This window comes from Rana temporaria, chromosome 13 (genome assembly GCF_905171775.1).
Source record: "Rana temporaria chromosome 13, aRanTem1.1, whole genome shotgun sequence".
Taxonomy (NCBI): domain Eukaryota; kingdom Metazoa; phylum Chordata; class Amphibia; order Anura; family Ranidae; genus Rana; species Rana temporaria.
Window position 1 is genome coordinate 29,557,538 of NC_053501.1, and position 27,079 is coordinate 29,584,616.

The 27,079-nt window shown below is 43.1% G+C and overlaps 1 protein-coding gene across 1 annotated transcript in view; it reads right to left on the bottom strand.

Annotated features, from left to right (window-relative positions):
- The window catches only part of AKT1 (AKT serine/threonine kinase 1), a 187,900-nt gene that overhangs the window by 135,280 nt on the left and 25,541 nt on the right, over window positions 1-27,079 (bottom strand). Inside the window, exon 2 of the mRNA XM_040332369.1 lies at window positions 17,214-17,338. Coding sequence (XP_040188303.1) covers window positions 17,214-17,259 — 46 coding nt within the window. The 5' untranslated portion in view covers window positions 17,260-17,338. The remainder of the gene's footprint in view (window positions 1-17,213; window positions 17,339-27,079) is intronic.

Here is a 27,079-nt window from a genome sequence, read left to right on the forward strand (position 1 = left end):
TAGAGCATTTAAATTAGGCGCGTTCCCGCGCCGAACGTACTGCGCATGCGCCGTCCCTAAAATTTCCCGACGTGCATTGCGCTAAATGACGTCGCAAGGACGTCATTGGTTTCGACGTGAACGTAAATGGCGTCCAGCCCCATTCACGGACGACTTACCCAAACAACGTACATTTTTAAATTTCGACGCGGGAACGACGGCCATACTTAACATTGGTTGCCCCTCATATAGCAGGGGCAACTTTACGCGTCGCAAATCTAACGTAAACGTCGTAACTTCGACCGCGCGTACGTTCGGGAATTCGTGTATTTTGCCAATTTGCATACACGACGGGGAAAACGACGGAGGCGACACCTAGCGGCGAAAAAAAAAATTGCATTCAAGATCCGACAGCGCAAGAGCCTTACGCCTGTCGGATCTAATGGTTATCTATGCGTAACTGATTCTAAGAATCAGTCGCATAGATACGACGGCCCAGATTAGGACTTACGACGGCACACATTGCGTTGCGCCGTCGTAAGCCCTTTGAGAATCTGGGCCTAAACCTTTTTCTGACACTTGTTGCTTACAAGTTAAAATCTGTATTTTTTGCTAAAAAATTACTTAGAACCATAAAATATCTATATCTCTCACACATTTTTTTATTTATATTTATTTTAGCAGAGACCCTAGAGAATAAAATCACAGCTGTTGCAATATTTTATGTCACACTGTATTTACGCAGCAGTCGTTCAAACGCATTTTTTTGGAAAATATACACTTTAATTAATAAAAAAACGAACAGTGTTAGCCAAATTTTTGGTATAATGTGAACGATGATGTTGTTACGCTGCAAGAATTGTGATCTTTATTTTGAGCAAAAAATGTGATGATCGTCATTTTGCCCATAATAGTGTAGCTCAGTGGTCTCCAAACTGCGGCCCTGGAGCCGTAAGTGGCTCTTTGCTTGATTTTACCTGGCCCTTGGGGCACCATTTCATTCACTGACAACAAAGGGGCACAGTTCTTCCTAATGACACCAACAATGGGGCCCAATAACACCAATAATGGGGGACCATTCCTTCCAATGACACCAACATGGGGTAGAATTACTCCCAATGACACCAAATATGGGGCACATTTCAACCCCAATGGCATCAACTATGGGGCCCAATGACACCAGTGATGGGGCACAATTCCTACCAAAGACACCAATGGTGGGACATGAATTCTGTCACTGACACTAAAGATGGGGCATTGTTTACACCAACTGAGGCTGGAACTTTTTCTACTCCCTATGGCCACAGTCCGGGCCCCCTAAAGTTTTAAGGATAGTAAACAGGCCCTTTGTATAATAAGTTTGGAGACCCCTGGTGTAGCTCCATCACCTATGGAGATCTTTAAGTACTGTAGTTTGGCACCATTTCACGAGCGCGCGCAATTTTAAAGCATGACAACAGGTTGGGCATCTATTTACCCAGCGCAACCAATGACCAGCGGGAGCCAATCGGCGGGCGCGGCGCGACTCGCGCATGCGTCGTAGGGAACCGGGCAGTGAAGCCGCAGCGCTTCACTTCCTGGTTCCCTCACCGTGGATGGAGGGGGGAGCAGCAGGGTGACGAGCGATCGCTCGTGCTCTGCTGTGGACGGCGCTGGACTCCAGGACAGGTAAGTGTCCTAATATTAAAAGTCAGCAGCTGCAGTATTTGTAGCTGCTGGCTTTTAATATATTTTTGGGGTGGAACATCCGCTTTAAAGTTAGGGTGCGTGTTATACGCCGATAAATACGGTATATATATATATATATTTCACACATACATAATTATATATATAAAATTTGGAGAGTAATGTAATTTTCTAGCAAAAAAACACAGATTTTTTACATATGAGAGAAGTGTCAGAATTGGCCCGGTAAGCAAGTGGTTAATATTCTGGCCAACAAATTAATGAACGCCCAAGCGCATGTGCATAATGCAGGTTTAGGTGCCTTTTTTAAGCTCCTTTTTTTTCCCTGCAGGGAGCAAAAAAGGTGTCCAGGGGAGGAAAGAAAATTCATAAAACCTTAAAGATTGTCCTACAAATATTTAGGGAGGATACCATTGCTGGCCTCCTGAAAATGCCAAGCACCTGGCTATCATGTTTACGCAATAGCATCAATAGTTTCTAAATCACCGACCCAACATAAGAGCATACAGATTATACTTTGTTCCGGCTCAGTTACTCTCAAGTACCGAAGCTTCTGAATCATCATGACATCCAGGCAGTTCGCATTAGACTGTTTTTTTTATTTCTGAATGAATAGGTTTTTACTAATCGCTAAAAAACATATCCAAGTTAGTCAATGATAACGTACACCGCAGAACTCCAAGAAGCCCTTTGTGGAAGATTTTGTCGTCATTGTACAGTGGATGCCCAGAATTTAGAGCGATAACAAAACTGCTGCGTCACTGCCGAGAGGCAAAACACGCAACCAAAAAGCACATGATTATTACAGGAGGTTTTCTAAAAGGGCAACTACAGTAAGTACTGACTGCTGGAGAAGCCATGCCTAACATGTAAACATTCACGTCCACCTCAATTGTAGAGAGGGAGAATTTAAATGTTTTTTAAAAACAAAGAAGGCTTTTAGAAGTTAAAGTGGATGTAAAAAATATATATATATATATATTTATATTTATATATATATATATATATATATATATATATATATATATATATATATATATATATATATATATATATATATATTTTTGGGGGGGGGGGGGGGGGTTATGTCACAATGTAGAGAATACGATTTCATCTGTGCCCAGTCTTGCCACACAGAGTTAATCCAGCGCTGAGCAATCCTCTTTGTATTGTTCAGTGAAATAAAACAGACTTCCAGATAAAGACCAAAGTCCTTGCTTGAGTGACAGGTTATTTACATATCTCGTGCACTAGCTTGCAGACATGCACAGCTTCTTGTCTATGTATATTCCGATGGCTGTTTACACTGCACTGTGGATCACCCCATATTTTGAAAACATTTAATCAAAACACAGGAAAGACAGCCAATCCTGGGAGAGCTGGACAGGAGAGGAGAGGGGGAGAGGGGAGGGGGATGTAAATTGTGCACTTTACAGAAGCTGTGCATGTCTGCAAGCTACTGCACGAGATATGTAAATAACCTGTCACTCAAGCAAGGACTTTGGTCTTTATCTGGAAGTCTGTTTTATTTCACTGAACAATAAAAAGAGGATTGCTCAGCGCTGGATTAACTCTGTGTGGCAAGACTGGGCACAGATGATAAGAAGGCTTATTCTCCACATTGTGACATAAAATAAAAAATTGGGGGTTTACATCCACTCTAAGTGCCAGATGTAAAGTTTTTTTGCATTTTTAGTCCACCCGAGCAATTATACCCGATATATAGTATAAACACAATATGATTTAGTGATGTTCCCCTCATCAGCCTGTACAGTTTAGAGACCCCAGAGACATAAAGCCACTTAAGAGTGCAACCACAGGCAGGGAGCAGACGCCACCATAAAAAGGCCAAAATATATTCAAAATCTTAGACAATCACTTTATAGTTGTGCATGCAAAATATTACTGTATATACTGGAGTATAAGCCGAGTTTTTCAGCAAATTTTTTGGTGCTGAAAATGCCCCCCTCGACTTATACTCGAGTCACCTTTTTGCGCCTGATCTCCCGGATTTTGGGGACCTGGTACTGGCCGGTCGTAGGTCTCCTGGATCCCAAACTTGGCACCCATATAGCCCCACTCTTCCTCTACAAGGGTGCAAAGTTTTTTGTTTGCTGGACCTACGGCCGGGGAGCACCGATTTTTCTAATTCAGACACCCCTTCCATAGACTCCCATGTTAAACAGTCATTACTCCGGTAAATTTGGGGACCCGGTACTGGCCAGACATAGGTCCCCTGGACCAGACATTAGGCACACATGTAGCCCCAGTGTGCAAAGCTACAAGTGTGCAAAGTTTGCTGTCTGGTGGACCTACGGCCAGGGAGCGCTGATTTTTCAAACCCGGGCATCCCTTCCATAGACTCCCATGTTAAACGCAAGTCTAGCCATGGACACAGTGAGGCATGGACACAGTGAGGCATGGAGATGTACACCCTAGGCCAGTGATGGCGAACCTTTTTGAGCCCGAGTGCCCAAACCGCGACGCAAAACCAACGTATTTCTTTCAAAGTGCCAACACAGAATTAAACCCACCAGCGGCTCTGTACAGAGGATGGGACTGATCATCCTTCTCTGAATGAGCCCTAAGAGGTAAAAAACGTAAGATTCTGCCAGATTCGCTCAGAATGCAGGGTTCAGGAATGCATTGTGCTTAGAATGCACTGTGCAACATACACTGACCTACCTTACACATGCACTGACCTACCTAATGAGGCACAATGTTTCCCAATGACACCAATAATGAGGCACAATGACACCAATGAGGGGGGTAAAATGTTTCCCAATGACACTAAGAATGAGGCCAAATAACAGCAATGATGGGGCACACGGTTTCCAAATGAGGCACAATGACACCAATGAGGGGGTAAAATGTTTCCCAATGACACTAAGAATGAGGCCAAATAACAGCAATGATGGGGCACACGGTTTCCAAATGAGGCACAATGACACCAATGATGGGGTAAAATGTTTCCCAATGACACTAAGAATGAGGCCAAATAACAGCAATGATGGGGCATATGGTTTCCAAATGAGGCACAATGACACCAATGAGGGGGGTAAAATGTTTCCCAATTACACTAATAATGAGGCCAAATAACAGCAATGATGGGGCACAAGGTTTCCAAATGACACCTATAATAAGGCACAATGTCCCAATGACACTAAGAATGAGGCCAAATAACAGCAATGATGGGGCACAAGGTTTCCAAATGAGGCACAATGACACCAATGAGGGGGGTAAAATGTTTCCCAATTACACTAATAATGAGGCCCAATGATGGGGTACAAGGTTTCCCAATGATACCAATAATGAGGCCCAATGACACCAATGATGGGGTACAAGGATTCACAATGATACCAATAATAACGGGGCACAATTCCCAGGGCTGCTGTTTAAAAATGTATATATATATATATATATTTTTTTTTTCCAATGAAGAAAAACGATAATTTCACCCAACAAAGTGTATGACAAGCAAGTGTATTGGCAAAGAGAAAATCTGCAAAGGCACTTTCTGGAGAGATTCCCAGGAAATCTTTTATTTTGGGGGTTAATCTGGATCCTAGACACAGGGCCAGGATGAAGGAGGTGAAACCAGACAGGAAGGAGTTGAAGTTGAAGGGGAAGGTACCTCCAGCAGTTGGTATGGTTAGCATGGCTCCGGTCAGCAGGATGTACATTAGGAGCTTAAACCTCGGCCTCTAAGAAGCAGGAACTCCACAAACAGAACTGATCTACACATGATGTCCACATCTCACCTGTCTCCAGTGTCTGTGTCTCCCAATCCGACAGCGCGTTCCCGCCCGCACATCACCCCTGATTCCAGCCGCATGGGAGCCATGTTCTCTGTCACACCCACCCCAGACACATCACCGCTGGCCCCAGAGACTTGTGGGAGCCGGGTCTTATCATTCACGCCCACCTCAGACACGTCACTGCTTGCCCTAGAGACCTGTGGGATGTGTAGTTTGATGGGGGCCGAATAAGTTTCTATTGTCCGAGGATTTTTTACAACACCGGTCGGTGTTTGCTTTTCTCCTGGCGTGCCCACAGAGAGGGCTTGACGTGCCAGGTGTGGCACGCGTGCCACGCGTTCGCCATCACTGCCCTAGGCCTATACTCAAGTAAATACGTTTTCCAATTTTTTTGTGGTTAAATTAGGTGCCTCGGCTTATATTCGGGTCAGCTTATACTCGAGTATATACGATAACTCACTGTAGTCTAAAAGTTATGTTCATCTTTTACAGCCATATTTTCGCATTAACAGGCTTTTTCTGGCACTTTGTTTCAGATATATTCTGAATGTCCATTATTTAATGGCTCATGCTTTCTAAGAGCTTCTGGGTTCCACGGGCCCTCCCGTTACAGTTTCCAAGTTAAAAAAATCTGTATTTTTTTGCTAGAAAATTACTTAAAATCCAATTATAAATTTTTTTTTTTTTTTTTTTAGTGGAGACCCTAGGGAATAAAATGGCGACCGTTGCAACTATTTTCTGCCCCACTGCATTTCCAAAAAAAAAAAAAAAAAACACAATACTTACCCCAATTTTTTTTGTAAATGATGATGCTACGCAGAGTAAATAGATACCCAACAATGCAATCTGGGCTCCTGTGGCTCCACAAGTGTTTAGTGTCAATATACATGTACAAATGCTCTCCCCGACCTTGTAACCCTCCATTCTACAAATAAGCTCATTGCTGAGTGAAACGCGTTTAAGTTCAGTGATCTTGCCTTTTGCATCAGATGGATTAATAATATTTTAACAGCAGCTTTCTGTCTGGAGTGCATTCTCTTCCCTTTATAATGCTTGAATGTTAAAGCAATTGTAAAAGGAAAACATTTTATTAACAAAAAAAATAATAATAAACATATTATACTTACCTTCTGTAATGGTTTTGCAGAGCAGCCCCGATCCTCCTCTTCTTGGGTCCCACCGCCGGCGCTCTGGGCCCCTCCCCCACAGCGAGTGCCCCCATAGCAAGCTGCATGCTGTGTGGGCACTCATGTGTGCTCGCTCCCCAGCCGTCTCCGAGTACATAAGGCAAATAGTACGGCTCAGCCCCCCCCCCCACTGGCTGTGATTGACAGCAGCAGGAGCCAATGGTTCTTGCATCTCAGCCAATCAGGGGGGAGAGACCTGGAAGAGCCTATGGTCTCGTGCACATTGCTGGATTGAGATCGGTCTTGGGTAAGTATTAGGGGGGCTGAGGGGAGCAGCACACTGAGTTTTTTTACCTTCATGCATAGAATAAAAAAAAGCTACAGCCTTAACAACCAATGATGAACTGCTTGGAGAGCGATTTGACAAAAGACGTCAACAGCGCGGCTCTCAAGTGCCAAGAGGACGTCTTTGGGTAAACACTGTCCCGGCGCATCACTGAAGAGCCAATGCGTGTACCTGGCGGCCGTGATGTCCGCCGGGTACACGCGATCGTCGGTAACACAGCGGGGACGTGGAGCTCTGTGTGTAAATACAGAGCTCCACGTGCTGTCAGAGGAGAGGAGACCGATCTGTGTCCCTTGTACATAGAGACACAGCATCGGTCACCTCCCCCAGTCACCCCCCAACACAGTTAGAACACACCCAGGGAATACATTTAACCCCTTCCTCACCCCCTAGTGTTAACCCCTTCCCTGCCAGTCACATTTATACAGTAATTAGTGCATTTTTATAGCACTGATCGCTGTATAAATGTGAATGGTCCCAAATTTGTGTCAAAAGTGTCCGATACGTCCGCCGCAATATCGCAGTCCCAATAAAAAAAAAAAAAAAATCATCATAATTCTGTCCCCTATTTTGTAGGCGCTATAACTTTTGCGCAAACCAGTCGCTTATTGCGTTTTTTTTTTTTTTTTTCCAAAAATACGTAGAAAAATACGTATCGGCCTTAACTGAGAAAAAAAAATAGTTAAAAAAAAAAAAAAAAAAAAAAAAAAAATGGGTTATTTATTATAGCAACAAGTAAAAAATATATATATTTTTTTTAAATTGTTGCTCTTTTTTTGTTTATAGCGCAAAAAATTAAAACCGCAGAGGTGATCAAATACCACCAAAATAAAGCTCTATTTGTGGGGAAAAAAGGACGTCAATTTTGTTTGGGTGCCACATCGCACGACCGCGCAAATGTCAGTTAAAGAGTTAAAGCGACGCAGTGCCGGAATCTGAAATTTCGCCTGGGCACGAAGGGGGTTTATGTGCCCAGTAAGCAAGTGGTTAAGCAAAATAGTAAATGTACTACAAAAATATATATATATATATATATATATATATATATATATATATATATATATATATATATATATATATATATATATATATATATATATATATATATATATATATATATATATATATATATATATATATATATATATATATATATATATATACACACACACATACATACATACATACATACATATATATATACATATACACATACACACAATTATGTTATTTTTTATTTATTACACTCTGGTAGCACTCAAAAGAAATCTTTAATGTACAAAGAGACTACTTTTAGTACTATACTGTATATGGAAGGCACCCTCTTTAACTTGCACTGTCATTCCCAAAGTGAAAAAGTTCATATAAATTTTTTTTTTTTTTTTTTTAGAGCCACTATTTGAATTTAATCTTAATTAGAAGTGTGAATATGATTGGCGATAAAGCAGCAGGAAGAGGACATTTCAAAGCACAGACTTCAGGAAATACACTCCCAGTGACCCTGTGAGGTTCTCTGGACTGGATTTGATACCATGCCTGGAATTGCTTATTAAACTACTGCATGTGCTGAGGACACTGCTCACTGTAAATCCAATTATACAAAAGGAGTTAAACAAATCCATCCCTTTAAAAAAAAAAAAAAAGAAGAAGAAAAAAACAACAAAAAAAATAATGCTATTTTCTTCTGCAAATGTCTTTTCCACGGCTGCATCATTTCTGGAAATGTGTGCGTCTCGGGGCTTCCTTCACATGTGAAGCTATAAACAGTTCAACAAAAACAGGAAATTGTGTCATGCATATTTCTAGGAGTGCAAGTCATTTGTAACTGTCCTGGAGTAACGGGCGAGCGCAGTGGAAGGTTTACCGCCATAACCCACAGCAGAGGAAACTATGAATGAACTGGGAGGCAGAAGGATGAAAGAATCCCTCAGCTGTGGGCATGTGCCAACATGTCTCAACGGTCATTCCCAACCTCCTTCTGTGCACTGTTACATCTGTTAAAAAGGGAAAGGTTCATTTTAATAAAGATCAACCGCTGACAAGTAGAATTAATAAACTGGCCAGGATATCCCAGATACAGCAGTCATGCTAAAGCAGTGGTTCTCAACCTTTCTAGTGCCGTGACCCCTTGATAAAATTTCCCAAGTTGTGGGGACCCCCAACAGTAAGATTATTTTCATAGCGTGGGTTGTCGGCACCCAAGGCAAGACAAGTAATTTGTGCCCCGGACATTTAGCGCTCCCCGAGTTCCTTTCCTTCCATACAGTATTAAAACCCCTTATAGGGGAGCCGCGGTGGCTCAACGCGATTGGCACTGCGCTGACAAGCCATTCACCTCTGCAGCTAGAGGTTCGGATCCCGGTCTCGGCTTCATGTGAATTGAGTTTGGTGGTCTCAGCCCGGCTCCCGGTGGGTGTGCTATGCAAGGTAAGCCTGTGCTTAGTACGCCCACCCCCCTCCCACAAAAACCACCACACCTACACACGCACTCTAAATTGGGTTAACACACGCACATTGACCACGCGGTCTCTAAAGAGAGGCGAAGGACTGATGGGGCTGGTAGAGCAGGCTAATCCTCTCACTCCCTTATAGGGAGTCCCTCTGCCCCGTTGGGCTTCAAAGCGGAGCAGGTAGGGCGGGCTGTGTGGGAGGACCCCCTCACACACCCGCCATTGCCACCCGGGGCATGGAGAAAGGTGGCAGATTGCCTCTGGGGGAGGCCTGCCTACTCCCAACTCCTGCAGTCCGGCTCCTCTCTCGAGTACACGCACAAAATACACTTTAAAAAAAAAAAAAAACCCTTATAGTACATTTTAGGACCAGGGCTTTTTTTCAGGGGGAACTTGGGGGAACTCAGTTCCACCACCTTTGGCTCAGATCCTTTGGTGCCTGCTCACCACCTGTCACTTGTAAACACATAAGTCTGGTTTCTGTGTTTACAAGTGACAGCTTTGTAACCCCCTGAACTCTGCACTCTGTATGTAATGCAATTCTGGTATTTAATGCCCCTTTAAGACCCTTCTACTGTTTGTGAAATCTGAACGGGTCAAGGTTGAGTTCCTGCACCTATTTGCTGAGAAAAAAAGCTCTGTTTAGGACTCTCTTTGTTCTCCTTTTTTTCCCTTCTATCTCTATCCTAATTTCTTGTCCCCCCCCCCCCCCCCCGTGATGCTTTGTTCATAATTACAATTGCATTTTGATCGAGCAGAGTATGAGATAAGATGGTGGAAACAGATGCAATTGATAAATTAATATCATAAGTTACGATAATATCTTAACTATTGATCAAAATCCACATTCCCATGTACAACAAATCAATCCAATGGGTTGACGACTATAGATCGATTACTCCTATCAGAAGAGATCAATCAGAACATAAATCGGTAATTTATTGAAGTCTAAAAAAAAAAAAAAAAAAAAAATGTAAGTGTTATTCGCAATCTATGAAGAAAAAAAAAAAAATCCCTCGAGCTGCACATCACTGCAAATCTCCTATAGAGAAGTATGCGGCAGCCTCAGCCTGAGCTCCAGTCAGGCCACGCCCCCAAAGACAATTTGCTCCGCCCCTGGAGCTTAATCATAGATAATTATGCATATATTAGCCGCTGACGCTATGCCTAGATACAGGTATAAAAACAAGTGCAGTGCTCACAAACCCAAAACTAAAAATGGAAAATATATATATATAATATATATATATATATATATATATATATAATCAGTGCAGAGCAATGAAAAATAATCCTGTGAATTACCAAAATCTTACCCCCAATGTCTGCCATCCAAGTACCAACCCTGCTTAGCTTCCAAGATCAGGCACATTCAGGGTGGTGTGGCCATAGGCCTTAAGGCCGTACACACAATCAGAAAATCATACAAAAAAATAAATAAATACCACTTTCAAAGTGATCGTACAATAATCTGATTAGTACACAGCTTTTGAGAGTCGATCATGACGATTGATGCAAAATCATCCGATGCGACAAGCACGAAAACTTCTCTCGTACTATACCAGATCATGCAATATTGGTTTAATCAGTACAGTTGTCGTCCAAAAATACAATACATTACATCACTTCTGAATTTTTATGCTGTTGTACGAGAATTTTCGAAACTTTAGTAACAACTTCATTTTCGATATGAGATTTGCATTAGCAAAAAAAAAAAAGTGGATAAGTACCATAAGCGTGGATGAAAAAAAAAAAAACACAACACATTACCATATATACTCGAGTATAAGCCGAGGCACCTAATTTTACCACAAAAAAGATGGGAAAACGTATGGACTCGAGTATAAGCCTAGCGTGTTAATCTGCATGTCTCACTGTGTCCATGCCTCGCTGTGCCCATGACTAGACTGATGTTTAACATGGGAGTCTATGGGGGTGCCCGACTTTGGGGGGGGGAGAAAAAAAAAAATTGGTGCTCCCCGGCTGTAGGTCCCCCAGACAACAAACTTTGCACACTTGTAAGGGAGGAGTGGGGCTGCATGTGTGCCATGTTTGGGGTCCAGGGGACCTACGACCGGCACCCCAAAAATCACTGGAGAAATTACCATTTAACATGGGAGTCTATGAAAGGGGGTGCCCGGCTTTGAAAAAAAAAAAAAATCGGTATATACGATGAGCCGGCCACACACACACACACACACCTTAACAGATGGAACAAATAAGAGAAGTTGATCATTAGGGTTTACATACACTTCACAACCTTATGCACAGAGGACATCAAAAAACGCTTTTACAGGCGTTTGACTTTTTTTCCTGCCCCTGAATGCCCCTCTATGTTAGCCCAAGTCTTATTGAACATACCGGCATTTACAGGTATTTAGAGGCAGAAAAGGAAATGCACCATGAGAGTAGCTTTCGGCCGAAAAAACACCCGAGGTCATTAATGCTAGCACATTTATGAGCATTCATGCGTTTGCTCATTAATGCACTATAATTGACCAAAAGAAAATTTAATTCAGCCCGATAAAAAGCAATAATGTCAACCACGCGAACACACATAAAGGTGCATTAACACGCATGCAAAATGCAGCTTTCGGTGTGCTTTTTCAACTGCGTTTTCTTTCTTTGGAGTTTTATTTAGTAGTCTGAAAGTGTGCTGTGAAAAGTGCAGAAAATCTGTCTGGTCCCTATGGGGGACTGCCCAGTATACACAGACCACAGAAAGGCCAGATTCCCAATAGATCACCACCAAGAGGCAAGACAACAAAGTGGTCAGCACTCTCTGCATTCCACCATCTGTTCACTATATGGAGATACAACTGGATTCTATAGTCACCGACAAAGGGCCCACAGGGAAGTCAAAAAGATGGCTATAGGTTACTAGAATTAGGGGTCGACCGATTATCAGTGCGGCCGATATTCATTTTTTTTTTTTAAAAATGGAGTTGTAAAGGTTCATGTTTTTTCACCTTGATGCATCCTATGCATTAAGGTGAAAAAACATCCGATGATTACTGGCCCCCCAACCCCCTGTTTTACATACCTGAGCCCTGGAAAAGCCACACTCCATCTTTGTCCGGGCTTCTCGGTTCTTCATCAGATGGATTTATAGCAGCACAGCCATTGGTTCGCTCTGCTGTCAAGCAAATCCAATGACGCGGTCGCCGGGGCCGAGTCCTGCAATCGGCGGCTATGGACACCTAATGCAGGACTCGGGAGCGTGCCCGGAACGTAACCCCCTTGGGAGATTGCTTCCCAGAGGGGATTATCTAAAGCGGGGAGGAGCCGAGAGAGCCGCCAAGAGACCCCAGAACAGGAGGATCGGGGCCACAGTGTGCAAAAAACTGCACAGTGGAGGTAAGTAAGGTATGTTTGTTATTTTTATAAAATAAAAATTGAACCTTCACAACCACTTTTAAGTATCGGTCACAAACTTACCGATATTGCTCCAATGGGGTTGTACCGGGGGTAATACTTGCAGCTGCAGGCATCGACCCGGTACCATTCTTTAGAACCAGTTTTAAAAAAATAAGAAAGTATTAAAAAAAAAAACACAGATCTTGTCATTTTCAATACTTTCAAGTGCAGAGGAGGGGTTTGGGGTCCCCCAATCCCTCAATAGAGAGTACTGGTCACTGCGTATTACTGAAATGTTTACATTCCTTGTGACAGCAATAAAAGTGAGAATATATATTAAAAAACACCGATATCGGCCCTGAAAAATAAATAAATAAAATAAATAAATCGGTATCGGCCCTGAAAAAACTATATCGGTCGACCCCTAAGGCTGCATTCACACCTGAGCGTTTTGTAGCCTGAAGCTATAAAACGCTAGAGGGGAAAAAATCCATTATTCTCTATGGAGATGGTTCACATCAAACAAGTTCTGGACCCTTTTTTGTCGCGCGAATCGGGCGGATTTGGGCGTTTTTGAACGTTTGTATTCCCATAGAAACTAATGAAAACACGCGTTTTGTCGCTTTAATCTGTTCTGTGAAAAAGAAAATTCACCCAGGAAGAAGATAAAAAAAAAAAAAAAAAAATCTACAAACATAGCAACAAGTGATGAAAGAGATCATAATTTTTCCTATTGTCTAAAATAAAAAACAACGAAGTTCAAAAACGTCAGACAACGCTGTATGCAAACACGCGAATACGTGCGACAAAACGCCGGAAAAAACTATCAAAAACGATACGCTCAGGTGTGAATGCCGCTACTCAACGACTATTCTAAAGAAGGCCCACCAAAACACTAGTTTGGGTTGCCACTTGCAAGCTATCCTAGATAGAAAGTGCAGCTCTTGTTTGCATTACACGAGTCTTCCACTTTAAAAAAAAAAAAAAAAAAAAAAAATAGTAGTAAAATCTTGTGACATCCGGGCCAGCCTTCTATTTTTACAGTGTGAATAAACAGCTCTAAACCCGCTGGAGCTCGTTTCTCAGCAATCCGGTTCAGGGGTTACTTCTGCTTGATAAATTTAACTCAGCATTTTGGCAGTTTATACAAAGTAAACCATATACAAAAACAGGCTCATGCAGGCACATTGTTATCACATAAAGCTGGGCGCAGAGCAGACATAAAAATTTAAAGCCCAACTTCAGGAAAACTAAAAATTCTCCCTTGCAGTGGGGCTGCACCCACAATGCAGAGGTTAACAATCTAAGGACCAGGCTTTTGCTGGCACCTTGTTTACATGTAACAATCTTTTTTTTTTCTTATTAGAAAATAACTTAGAACCCACAAACATTACAATATATGAATGCAAAAATGCTTCAATCAACCATTCCTGCATTAGCACCGCTCAGCAATTAGTGTTTCCTTATGTAATCTAGTATGTCAAAACAGCCATGTGACAGCCAATCACATAAAACTTAAAAGCAGCCACTTTAAAAGAAAAAACATGTATAGAAAACAATATACAAACTCTAAAAAAAAAATCTATATAAATATTGTATTAAAAACATAAAAAAATGCAAAACCCACCACTTTATTCTGTAGGGCCTCTGCTTTAAAAAAAAAAAAAATTATATATATATATATATATATATATATATATATATATATATATATATATATATATATATATATATATATATATATATAATATTTTTTTTTAAGCAGAGTCCCTACATAATTTTTTTTTTTTTTTAACACAATATTTGAAGAACAAATCCACTTTTGAATTTTTTTCTTTTTTATTTTTTTGCATTAGGACGTACATAACCCAATATTTTTGTAAAATATAAACAGCGGTGACAATGTAAATTTTACTATCCATAGGTGATGCTTTAAAAGCCTTTACAAAAATTTACAGGTTACCACTTTAGATGTACAGAGACAGTCCAGTGCTAGAATTAGTGCCCATGATCTGATGTTCCCGGCAATACCTCAAATGCGTGGGACAATTGCTGTTTGTGTGCGTGACCGACGCAATTATTTTAATTAATAATAATAATAATAATAATAATAATAATATTATTATTAATATTATTATTATAATAATAATAATAATAATAATAATAATAATAATAATAATACAGGGTTTATATAGTGCCAACAATGTTAATAATGCATTTTATTTTTAAACTGCTTTAAAAATGTATTTTTTTGGTCACTTTGATTGCCGTCACAGGAAATGTAAACATCCTTGTGACAGCAATAGGCATGTGGCAGGTACTCTTTATGGAGGGATATTGGGTCCCCAAATCCCTCCTCTTCACTTACAGGTATTCAAAACACCAAGATTGGTGTTTAACACTTTTGATTTTTTGAAAAATGCGCCGATGACATGCGGGAAAACAGGAGGCGATGTTAAGGTATCGCTGCCGGGTTACCATAGCAGAGACCTAATCAAAGCCGTTACCGGCTTTGTTTGGGTGTCAGACTAGCTGGCAGATGTGCCGGCTGGTAGCTCAGGTCTTCCGGTGGTGCGGGAGAGCCCAAGCAAGCTGTGGAAGATGGCAGGAGGAATTTATAATAGCAATCAAGCAGCTCTAAAAAAACGGTACCAAACAAACAGGAAGTGAGAGGAAATCTATGCAAATTGAGGGAATCCAATGCCCCCCCAGAACTAGTGTCCCCGATCGAAAATTCCAGGGCGGGTTTTAAACAGGAAGGGGTGTGACCTTGACAGGAAGGGTGGGTCATATTTAAATTAGGGGGTGCACAAGTTTAGTCAGGCCTAGGGCAGCACAAAACCTAAATACACTACTGGTATATACCCATACCTGGCCAGTGTCCCTGAAAGTTGGAAACCACTGAGGATGACAGAACTACTCCAGTGATCTCCACTTCCTTCCAGGTCCTGTGCCAAGCAGCCGGCCTCATGTATTGTGAATATATAAACAGGGAAACCCCTTAGCAACAATTTGGTTGATATATTTACTATAAAAAAAAAGTAAAAACAAATTTAAGGCCAATGCTGGCCATACACTAGCCGAAAAGGTGATCAAAAACCTGTCATTTGGACCATTCGTTAATTTTTCCAGTTAATGGGCACAAATAGAATAGCGAAGATACAGGTAGAAAAATTCTGCAGAACGAACAATACATTAAAAAGGTTAATGGGTTTCTATCCTGTTAAAAATTGAACTGTTTACACTCAATACTTGATCGGGGCTCCTTTTGCATGAACTTCTGCATCAATGTGGCGTGGCATGGAGGCGATCAGCCGATGGCACTGCTGAGGCGTTACGGAAGCCCAGACTGCTTTGATAGCGGCCTTCAGCTTGTCTGCATTGTTGGGTCTGGTGTCTCATATTCCTCTTGACAATACCCCACAGATTCTCTACGGGATTTAGGTCAGGCGGGTTTGCTGGCCAATCAAGCACCGTGATACCATGATCATTAAACCAGGTATTGGTACTTTTGGCAGTGTAGACTGGTGCCAAGTCCTGCTGGAAAATGAAATCAGCATCTCCATAAAGCTGGTCAGCAGAGTGAAGCATGAAGTGCTCTAGAATTTTCTGGTAGAGGGCTGCGCTGACTTTGGACTTCATAAAACACAGAGGACCAACACTAGCAGATGACATGGCTTCTCAAATCATCACTGACTGTGGAAACTTGGATTATGTGCCTCTCCACTCTTCCTCCAGACTCTGGGACCTTGATTTACAAATGAAATGCAACATTTTCCACAGTCCGTGATGATTTGGGGAGCCGTGTCATCTGCTGGTGTTGGTGTAACATCAATGAGATGCACCTGTACATATAAAGTATTTAAAGGATTTTAAATATTTTCAATGTTCCAATTAGTTAGTGTATTTATATTTCCTGCGTTTGTTTGCTTTACCTTACAATGGTGGGCTCACAAGTTGCAGCTTTTAGTGTCATGGCTCATTTGTTCCCCTATGTCCACATATTGTTGCAGCTAGCCTGTCCCCTATCACCCTTGACACAATAATATTTCCTGTTCCAGATCACACAATGTCCAATGAATGACTGGCCATTCCCACCATTGCATCACAAATATGGGAGTACTGGTATGATGAAACTCTGCATGCGTAAGGTCTGTGTGCCTGAATGTTCTGTGTGCCTGTATCAGATCTAATTACAGTTTAGCTCTCACCTGCCCCCGCCCTAGACAGAGAGAGATAGGGATTGTGGATACAGGAAATGTAAAGATTTACTCTAATAGGCTATGTGTACAGGGCAAAAAATTACACCATGAAAACTATAGGATCAATGCACAACTTATACAAGTGCAAGTAGGAATATTAACCATGCCTTTAAATCACAGTGGTTACAACAACCAATCAGAATCTTACGTTTCCTTATCTGCACAAGGAGCTGGATTCTTACTGGTACTGGACTGCACCTTTTATACCATAGAATACATTTTCAGTGCACTAGGAGATGACGTCTTACCTCGTTTGTGAAGCCAACCTTCTTTTACAATCGCTACTTCATTCATAATGACGGCAATGTTTCTCGGTCGACAGCTCGCACCAAGATGCCGAATTAAAACCTTTAGCAGCACAGTAATGTTATATCTGAAACAAAGAAAAAAAAAAAACACAAGATAAGTGTTTATATATTACAAATGGTACGCAGAGCAAAGTATGGGTTGCAAGGGCAGCAGATGGTGCTTGGGGAAAAAAAATATGAATCTGCGCCACAGAATATTTAAAAATAGTCTGGAGCCCTCAGATAGACTCTCAGGTGATTAAAAATATATATAATAGGTGTGAGAGGCTGCCCCTGCAAAAAAATCCCCACAAAATGGAGAAGGGTATGAAATAATATGAAAAGCAGGTGGTGGCGCCACCCTAAAGTGTAGAGTGTAAACTGGTGTCAATAGTAATTAATTAATGATAGTGTGTGGGTGGTACAATATAAAACCAGAACAAAACAAAAGCGAAAAAATGCTTAGTGATAATCCAAATAACAAACAAAAAATTCAAATGTGTTCCAGTGCTAAAACAAAATCCTCATTCCATTTTTGTTTCATGCACAAATTGAGTGAATCAAAAAATATATGAATATATATATGGTGCTGTGTGCTTTCAACAGACAGTACTCATAATGTAATTAAAAAGTCTTTATGCAAAAGTTCCATGCAATAAATAAAAATAAAATAAATAAAGTGCTGTGTGCTTCTTCCACGTGAATCAACGTTGATCTAAATCTTCTGTGCAAAAACCGTGCTCACTCCCTGTGGTCCCGCACTCACCAGATACTTGAACCCCTACAGGGGTAACGGGCGTTCACAGTATAATATACTGACAAAATCCCTGGATCTTCCCAGAATCTAAAAATCTTGACCGCTGTAATTCCAGGTTCTCCTGTATAGTCGGGTAACTCTTCAGTGAAGTGCCAGATTATATTGTATAGCAGGATGTGCTATACAATATACAATATAATCTGGCACTTCACTGAAGAGTTACCCGACTATACAGGAGAACCTGGAATTACAGCGGTCAAGATTTTTAGATTCTGGGAAGATCCAGGGATTTTGTCAGTATATTATACTGTGAACGCCCGTTACCCCTGTAGGGGTTCAAGTATCTGGTGAGTGCGGGACCACAGGGAGTGAGCACGGTTTTTGCACAGAAGATTTAGATCAACGTTGATTCACGTGGAAGAAGCACACAGCACTTTATTTATTTTATTTTTATTTATTGCATGGAACTTTTGCATAAAGACTTTTTACTTACAGTATGAGTACTGTCTGTTGAAAGCACACAGCACCATATATATATTCATATATTTTTTGATTCACTCAATTTGTGCATGAAACAGAAATGGAATGAGGATTTTGTTTTAGCACTGGAACACATTTGAATTTTTTGTTTGTTATTTGGATTATCACTAAGCATTTTTTCGCTTTTGTTTTGTTCTGGTTTTATATTGTACCACCCACACACTATCATTAATTACTATTGACACCAGTTTACACTCTACACTTTAGGGTGGCGCCACCACCTGCTTTTCATATTATTTCAGCAGATGGTGCTTGCTGCTGTTGTGGCACACAGCTATGCCAGCATGTCACAACTTTCCCAACACCTGTAAGATCCCGACAGCACAAATGACACCCAGCTAGTTTACTTTCATAGACTTACACCTCTTGGTTCAACAGAATAAAATATCCTGAGGCTTGCATTACAAAACTGCACAACTCAATCTTATTTCATGTGAGTTTTACAGATAGATGGAAGGACAATAGGATAGTAAACAGGTACATTATATGGCTAAAGGTTTATGGACCCCTTATTATGACCAAATATATAGGGACACCCTACTTGCAGTGCACATGTAACGCAGAGTGGATTTCCCATTAGTAAATCAACCCCATGGTCTCACCATTTAAAGCAGGGGTGCCCAACCAGTGGCCCGGGGGCCACATGTGGCCCGCGCGGCCTTCTGATGTGGCCTACGACCTCCTGCTCTGGGATTACAGATATAGGCATGTCTGTTCTGCAGGGGTTGCTGGGCTGCATTTAAACTGATCCGCAGGTGCACCGCCTACCTATCAAATCTGCCTGGGTGGACTGAATCGAAGGGCCCATAGAGTGGAGTGGGCTATGTCTGTGTCTGCTCTCGATATGCAGAGTGGACACAGACCTGTCATCCGCCTGCTCCACTCATTGTGGCCCGCGCCCGGTTACCAAGTCACTTAAGTGGCCCTCGCTCTTCAAAAGGTTGGGCATCCCTGATTTAAAGTATTTCATACTTATTTATCACCATTGTGTAGATTTCTGGCCACCGCCATCTTGGAAGTGATGTAGGAAGGGTTGAAATTTAAGCACCACGCCACTGAGAAGAGGTCCAGATACAACTTTATTCCATTAAAGGTTAAAAGTACAGATCAAGAAATATGCAATGCGTTTCGGGTGTCTACGTGCCCCCTTTATCAGGGCTTGACTGGCAATCAAGTGAACGAACCAGTAGGCTGTCAAACAAGCTGTCGATTAGGCCTGTGCTTTTAACTCACACTGGAATAAAAACCTTTGTAGGTCCAGTTCAACACTGTTTTTTTCACTTGGCAGCCAGTCAAGCCCTGATGAAGGGGGCATGTAGAGCCCTGAAACATGTTAGCCATTTCTTGGTTTGTACCCCTAACCATTAATGGAATAAAGTTGTATCTGGACCTCTTGGCAGTGGCGTGGCACTTAAATTTCAACCCTTCTTGCATTACACTACAGGCTAAGGAGACTGGAGATCCTCCGGTGTGTAGAAGCCGCCTGCCCAAGAGCCAGATCCTTTACACCAACATTAACCACTTCAGCCCCAGAAGGATTTACCCCCTTCCTGACCAGGCCATTAGGTGATCTCTACCTCTGCCAATTTAGAGGAAAGCTTTTGATTCACTTAGAAAGATACCAAGCTACCCATGAAGGGCTTAACAACGTTCATCTCGATTTTATCCAGAAGCAGGACAAACAGCGCTGTATACAGCTAATTTTTTTTTTGAGATACGGCACTGCATCACTTTAACCAACAATTGCCTGGTCGTGCGACATTGTACCCAACCAGAATTAATGTCCTTTTTTCACCCCTACAAAATAGAGCTCTTTTGGTGGTATCTGATCACCTCTGCGGCTTGAATTTTTTGTGTTAAAAAACAAAAAACAGCGACAATTCAACAATTTGTGTATATATATATATATATATATATATATATATATATATATATATATATACATACATACATACATACATACATACACACACATATACACATATACATACACACATATATACGTACATTTACACACACGCGGTGGCTGGTCGGCAACTGGCTAATACTTTAAGATAATAATAACAGTATTCTTTATTCTTCTCTCCCCCGTTCTTCAGCTCCTGTGACCAATCGCGGGACACCGGCGGCGATCGGGTCCCACGGTCACGGAGCTTCGGACCAGGTCGCGGGCGCGACCCACGGCTGGGCTCTTAAAGGCGATGTACCTGTGTCCTGCCGCCATCCGGTGCTTCTCCGGGCTCTCCCGTGCCATCGGGGGGCCCGGAGAGCGAATCGGTCAGCGCTGCTGGAAAGCATAGAGATGACTGGTGACCAGATGGTCACCAGTCATCTCTATGACCGTCGGAGGCCCGGGCGCAACGTTATGACGTCACACCCGGTACCGGGAAGTAAACAATCGCGGCTGTCGGCATTTAAATTGGTGATTTTTTTTTTTACCGATTTCATGCTTGTCTTATTGACCCCACATCTCTCCATTAAGAGGACCTGTCACACTGATTCCTATTACAAGGGATGATTGTGCATTTTAAGCACCCCTGCCAGTGTTAACGGGCGGCAGTTTTGCCGCAATTAAAAGCATGTTCCTTTTTTAGTGAAATTCAAGGCTCTGAGCACTGCGATTAGCTGCATTTGTACATTGCGATTACGTGCGGTTACATGCGGCCGCGTTTAGCTGCGGTAGTCATTTCTATAGCAAACCTTTTTATTTTTTGGATTATGATGGGCTTCCTGTTCTTTTTTTTTTTTTCTCTCACGCTGCTATCCGCAGTTGACACAAAAGACTGCGATTACCTGCGGTTAAGTGCATATAGCTGCGCTAAATCGCACCTGGACGCATTCAATTCTATTTTTTCTATTTGCACCAAACCGCATGCAACGAAATCGCAGCTAAACGTTGTGTGTGAATGGGGCCATAGGAAAGCATTGTGTGCTTTTAGCTGCGGTAGAAAACTAGAAAATCCGCAGCTATAAGCACCATTCTATCCGTCTGTGTGAAAGGCCCCTTATTCCTGTAACTGCAATTGAGCTTTTCTGCAGAAAAAAAAAAAAAAAAAAAGACTTACTGGCTGGATCACCAGATAAAAAAAAAAAAAAAAAAAAAAAAAGGGAAACTAATACAACCATCACATCTAAGAACTGGCAAGTTGCAATATAATAAAATGTTTACTTTTGGGTTCAATACCACTTTAAAATGTCGCTATTCTCCTGCAATTTAATCAGGTAAATGCGAATGAACGTACCCAGTTACAGGATCTATTAAGGCCGCAGTGATCACCAATAAATCAAGCAGTGCTCGAGTATTGAGAGCTTCCCATAACACCCGGATTACATATATTTACATATGTTGCAAGACAAATCGATCGCATGAGAATGGTGACGTTTAGTTGCTCAATAGCAAACTTGTTTCCTAAATGTCAGAGCGGTGATAAGATCGATTACTTTGGATTTATCAGTGGACAAAGTTTGTACCAAGCCGCAGTAGGGACAGGTTATCAGCAAAGTGCAAGCTCCGTGCCAAGTTAGAATGAATGAATGCAGACTAGAAATCACACAGCAAACCTCATTCACATGTACTTCCTAGTATGGTGCACACAAACACCACAATATTTACAGGATTGCTAATTATAAAAACTGCCCACTAATAAAAAGTGGAATAAATGCCGTGAATAGACTCTGCTTAAAAAGGGCAACTTCGCAGTCGGAGGAGAAAAAATAAAATCAATATAGCAAAAATACGAAAGAAAAAAGAGAAGAATATGGCATAAACTGCTACACAAGTCAGTTGAAGGTTATTACCTTTTCTGCGCTGTCATTTTTTGTTAAATGCAATATGGCTAACTGGAGGAGTTCTTTGTCTCCATTGAAAGCCCATGAAATAGGGCGACGACACAAAAACATAAAAATTGTTAGATTACAAACTGCCAAAACTGCAAAAACTCAATTCAGGGGAGGTGGTGCTCCCCCTCCCACGACACCGCTCCATCCCCCGGGCACCAAAACTGCGGCACCTCTCCGTCCCCCGGGCACCAAAACTGCGGCACCTCTCCGTCCCCCGACCACCAAAACTGCGACACCTCTCCGTCCCCCGACCACCAAAACTGCGACACCTCTCCGTCCCCCGGCCACCAAAACTGCGACACCTCTCCGTCCCCCGGCCACCAAAACTGCGACACCTCTCCGTCCCCCGGCCACCAAAACTGCGACACCTCTCCGTCCCCCGGCCACCAAAACTGCGGCACCTCTCCGTCCCCCGGCCACCAAAACTGCGGCACCTCTCCGGCCACCAAAACTACGGCACCTCTCCGTCCCCTGGCCACCAAAACTGCGGCACCTCTTCGTCCCCCGGCCACCAAAACTGCGGCACCTCTCCGGCCCCCAAGACTGCGGCACCTCTCCAGCCTCCGGCCACCAAGACTGCGGCACCTCTTCGTCCCTCGACCACCAAAACTGCGACACCTCTCCGTCCCCCGACCACCAAAACTGCGACACCTCTCCGTCCCCCGACCACCAAAACTGCGACACCTCTCCGTCCCCCGACCACCAAAACTGCGGCACCTCTCAGTCCCCCGGCCACCAAAACTGCGGCACCTCTCAGTCCCCCGGCCACCAAAACTGCGGCACCTCTCCGGCCACCAAAACTACGGCACCTCTCCGTCCCCCGGCCACAAAAACTGCGGCACCTCTTCGTCCCCCGGCCACCAAAACTGCGGCACCTCTCCGGCCACCAAGACTGCGGCACCTCTCCAGCCTCCGGCCACCAAGACTGCGGCACCTCTTCGTCCCTCGACCACCAAAACTGCGACACCTCTCCATCCCCCGACCACCAAAACTGCGGCACCTCTTCGTCCCCCGACCCCCAAAACTGCGGCACCTCTTCGTCCCCCGACCCCCAAAACTGCGGCACCTCTCCGTCCCCCAAAACTGCGGCACCTCTCCGTCCCCCGACCCCCAAAACTGCGGCACCTCTCCGTCCCCCAAAACTGCGGCACCTCTCCGTCCCCCGGCCACCAAAACTGCGGCACCTCTCCGTCCTCCAGCCACTAAAACTGTGACACCTCTCCGTCCCCCGGCCACCAAAACTGCGACACCTCTCCGTCCCCCGACCACCAAAACTGCGACACCTCTCCGTCCCCCGACCACCAAAACTGCGACACGTCTTTGCCCCCCTGGCCACAATTGTGGCACCTCTCTGCCCCCTCAGCCACCAAAACGGCGGCACCTTTGTCCCCCCCACAAAACTTGCACCACGTCTCCAGTCTTCGACCATCATTGCCTGTTAGCCCTCTCTAGCACTACTGGAGGTTTGATAAGCCAATGACTCCATCCCTGGTAGTTTGATGGAACAAGGAAGGGAGAAGGGACACTAGGAGGGAAAGGGGAGGATGTATATAACCCTGGATAACAAAATAATCTTGGGACTATGAGTGAGACGGCAGCCGGTAAGCTATGCCATGACCTCTAACCCTATTTAATGTAAAAAGGATAGCATATATGGGGAAAGGAAAAAGAGGAAAGGGCGGGGATAACCGGGAAGGCGGGAAGCGGGAATTGTGGGACTTTAAAATGAAACACACCACCGGAAAATGAATCAATTAATGAATTTGCAAAGACATTTAATGGATACAGCAAAGCATACCAAGCAATAAGCATATATAACAATGGGTACTGTACAAATAATAATAGGCATGATTGGTAAATCATAAATTACATAGCATGAAGCATAAATAAACCTATGGTGTAACATCATATGCATTGCTGTGTCCAACTTGTTGTAATGATATACAATAAAAAAATATATAGACCAATGTCTGAAAAACATGATGAACATGCTGTTGGTTAGCAAGATATAAAATTCATTGATTCATGTTTCATGGAGGTAGAAAATACATAGTAAGATGTAGTTACTGTGACAGAACATCAATAAAAAGCTCGACGCGTTTCGTAGATAATTTCCACTCATCAGGAGCAAGTATGGCCTGGGTATATCTGTGAAGATAATAAAACAAGATGCGCTAAAATGGTAATTTAGTACATGTATAAAAAACCTAGGGAGGGACAAAAGGTAGAGTCCCAACATCCTTACCTATGGGTAGATTAGTAGTATGATAGGATAAATTTTAGCCAATCAATGTTGGCAACTCAGAGCACCGTGGAAAACATAATCCCCGGGGGGAACTGAGGTGGTGGTACTGCGGCAGCAACATGGCCAAAAAACACTGGTAGCTGGACATTAGATAGAGCAAAGTCCCCAGTCGACAACCACGGTTGGGGTATGTATTGGGTGGTAACCCGTAAAATTCCTGTGGATATATTAAATAATAATGAGTGTTAATGAAGTGGCAGACGCCAGCTAATAGGTGAAAAGAAAAAAGTGACCATTAACCAAAGGAACAGTGTCCCAAGACAGAACACCTCATTGTAGTGACAAAGTGAAAGTAACACCAAGGTAAATGACTGGGGAAAAAAAGCCCGATAGTAAAATAATTGAGCTAGGATTGCTTAAAGCAAAGTAGTACACCACCCCCAGAGAAGTGGTAGTCCCTATCGGGAATACCAGTGTATAGTGACATTGGGTAGAGATGACACTAGGGTGCGTGACTAGAGAAAGGGTAGAGTGTAAGACAGAAGCCTCAAGTTACCTGGAAGATGACCAACGGTCCGTACACGTGTAGTGAAAGCACCAAGCGCCCCATAAAATAGGCATGGTGAATAGTCCATAGAAGTGTGATCATAAGGGCCAGTCAGTGCGCCGCAGACCCACACCAACGTCACGCTGCGTACTATAGAAGGGAAGGCGTCCGCATGGAGGCGGCGGACGCTCTGAAAAGGACGTCCAGCCCTCCCTCGTGGTGCACGCTGATGGACTAGAAAAACACAGCGGTACGTGGCGTCAGGAGTGACGTCACTCGTACGGCGTGTGGGCGTGGCGTCGACGCGCAGGGGGTACCCGCCCATGTCCTCATATCACGGCATGTGAAGGGAGAAGGGGGAGGACCCAGTGCGCGTCGCAGCTCCCGGGGATACATGGGTGAACCACAGGTGCCCCTACAAAACCCATCAAAGTGGGCTGTCCCAAAGGGATCAGAATTGCCTAAAAGGCAAAAGATGAATGTCACAGAAAACATTAAAAAGTATATATACAAAGGTGTGTGTGTTTCCATCCCTAAAACGATATTGGAGGTTTGGTATGTTTTGGGACTTTCTAGCACTACATATACTGAACATTGGATAAGTGATGTTGAGGAATGCAGCGAGGCCCCCCTCAAAACTTCCTTAGTTCAGAACCACCTCCCTACATACTTCTGCAATCTAGATGCGAGTCCTCATACTAAATAAAATGTAAAATACTGCAAGAAGTAGTTCATCTAGTTACCGGCCATTTTTAATGCAAAATGACCAGTTACACTTACCGGTAGCTGGATTTCTACGATGTCTTACAGGACGGCACGCTGAGAGTAGACTGGCCACCTGACAGGAAACACAATCAAAAAAAGAGGTTAAAAGGCCCCACCCTTCCCATGTGCCTCAGTTTGTAGATAAGTAACCGCTATTAGAACACGGTCCTAGGACCTAATAAAAAATAACTCCGAATAGCAGTAAATAACAGGGAGGGAAGTAGGCCTGCCGTCCTGTAAGACATCGTAGAAATCCAGCTACCGGTAAGTGTAACTGGTCATTTCTCCCTCGTCTTCCAGGACGGCACGCTGAGAGAAAAGCAAGCAATCTTTGGGCCTACCTTAGGGCGGGACCACCGTCTGTAGGACCTTCCTACCAAACATCAGATCTTGCGGTGACAGCAGTTCGACTCTGTAATGTCTGACGAACGTATTCTGGCTTGACCAGGTCGCCGCTTTACATATTTGTTCTATGGAAGCTCCTGCTCTTTCTGCCCAGGAGGCTGCCAGTGATCGGGTGGAATGGGCCTTGATAACAGGAACTGGTCTACCCGCTAAGGTGTAGGATAAAGAAATAGCCTGCCTGATCCATCTGGATATAGAAGCTTTTGTTGCCTGCTGACCCTTTTTCTGACCAGAAAAATTAACCAAAAGATGAGGGGAATTCCTAAACTCACTTACCCTCTCTAAATAAATCAAAAGACAACGTCTTACGTCCAAGCAATGAAAAGTAGCCTCCTTCTCATTCTTGGGATCTGCGCAAAACGAAGGGAGGACTACCTCCTGGGATCTGTGGAACTTAGTTGCCACTTTGGGCAGGTACAGAGGATCCTGACTCAGTACCACCCTGTCTTCAAAAACCCGAAGAAAGGGTTCCTTAATGGAAAAAGCATGCATGTCTCCAACTCTTTTGGCAGACGTGATAGCCAACAAAAAAGTAAATTTAAAGGAAAGTAATTTAATTGGAATACTATCTATAGGTTCGAATGGTGCCTTAGATAGCTGATTCAAGACTAGGGAGAGGTCCCAAGGGGGAACTCTAGAGACTTTTATAGGGGAAAGTCTGTCCCTGGCTGTCAGAAACCTCCTAATAAGAGGATCCCCAGAAAGGCTCCTGTCCAAAAAATAAGACA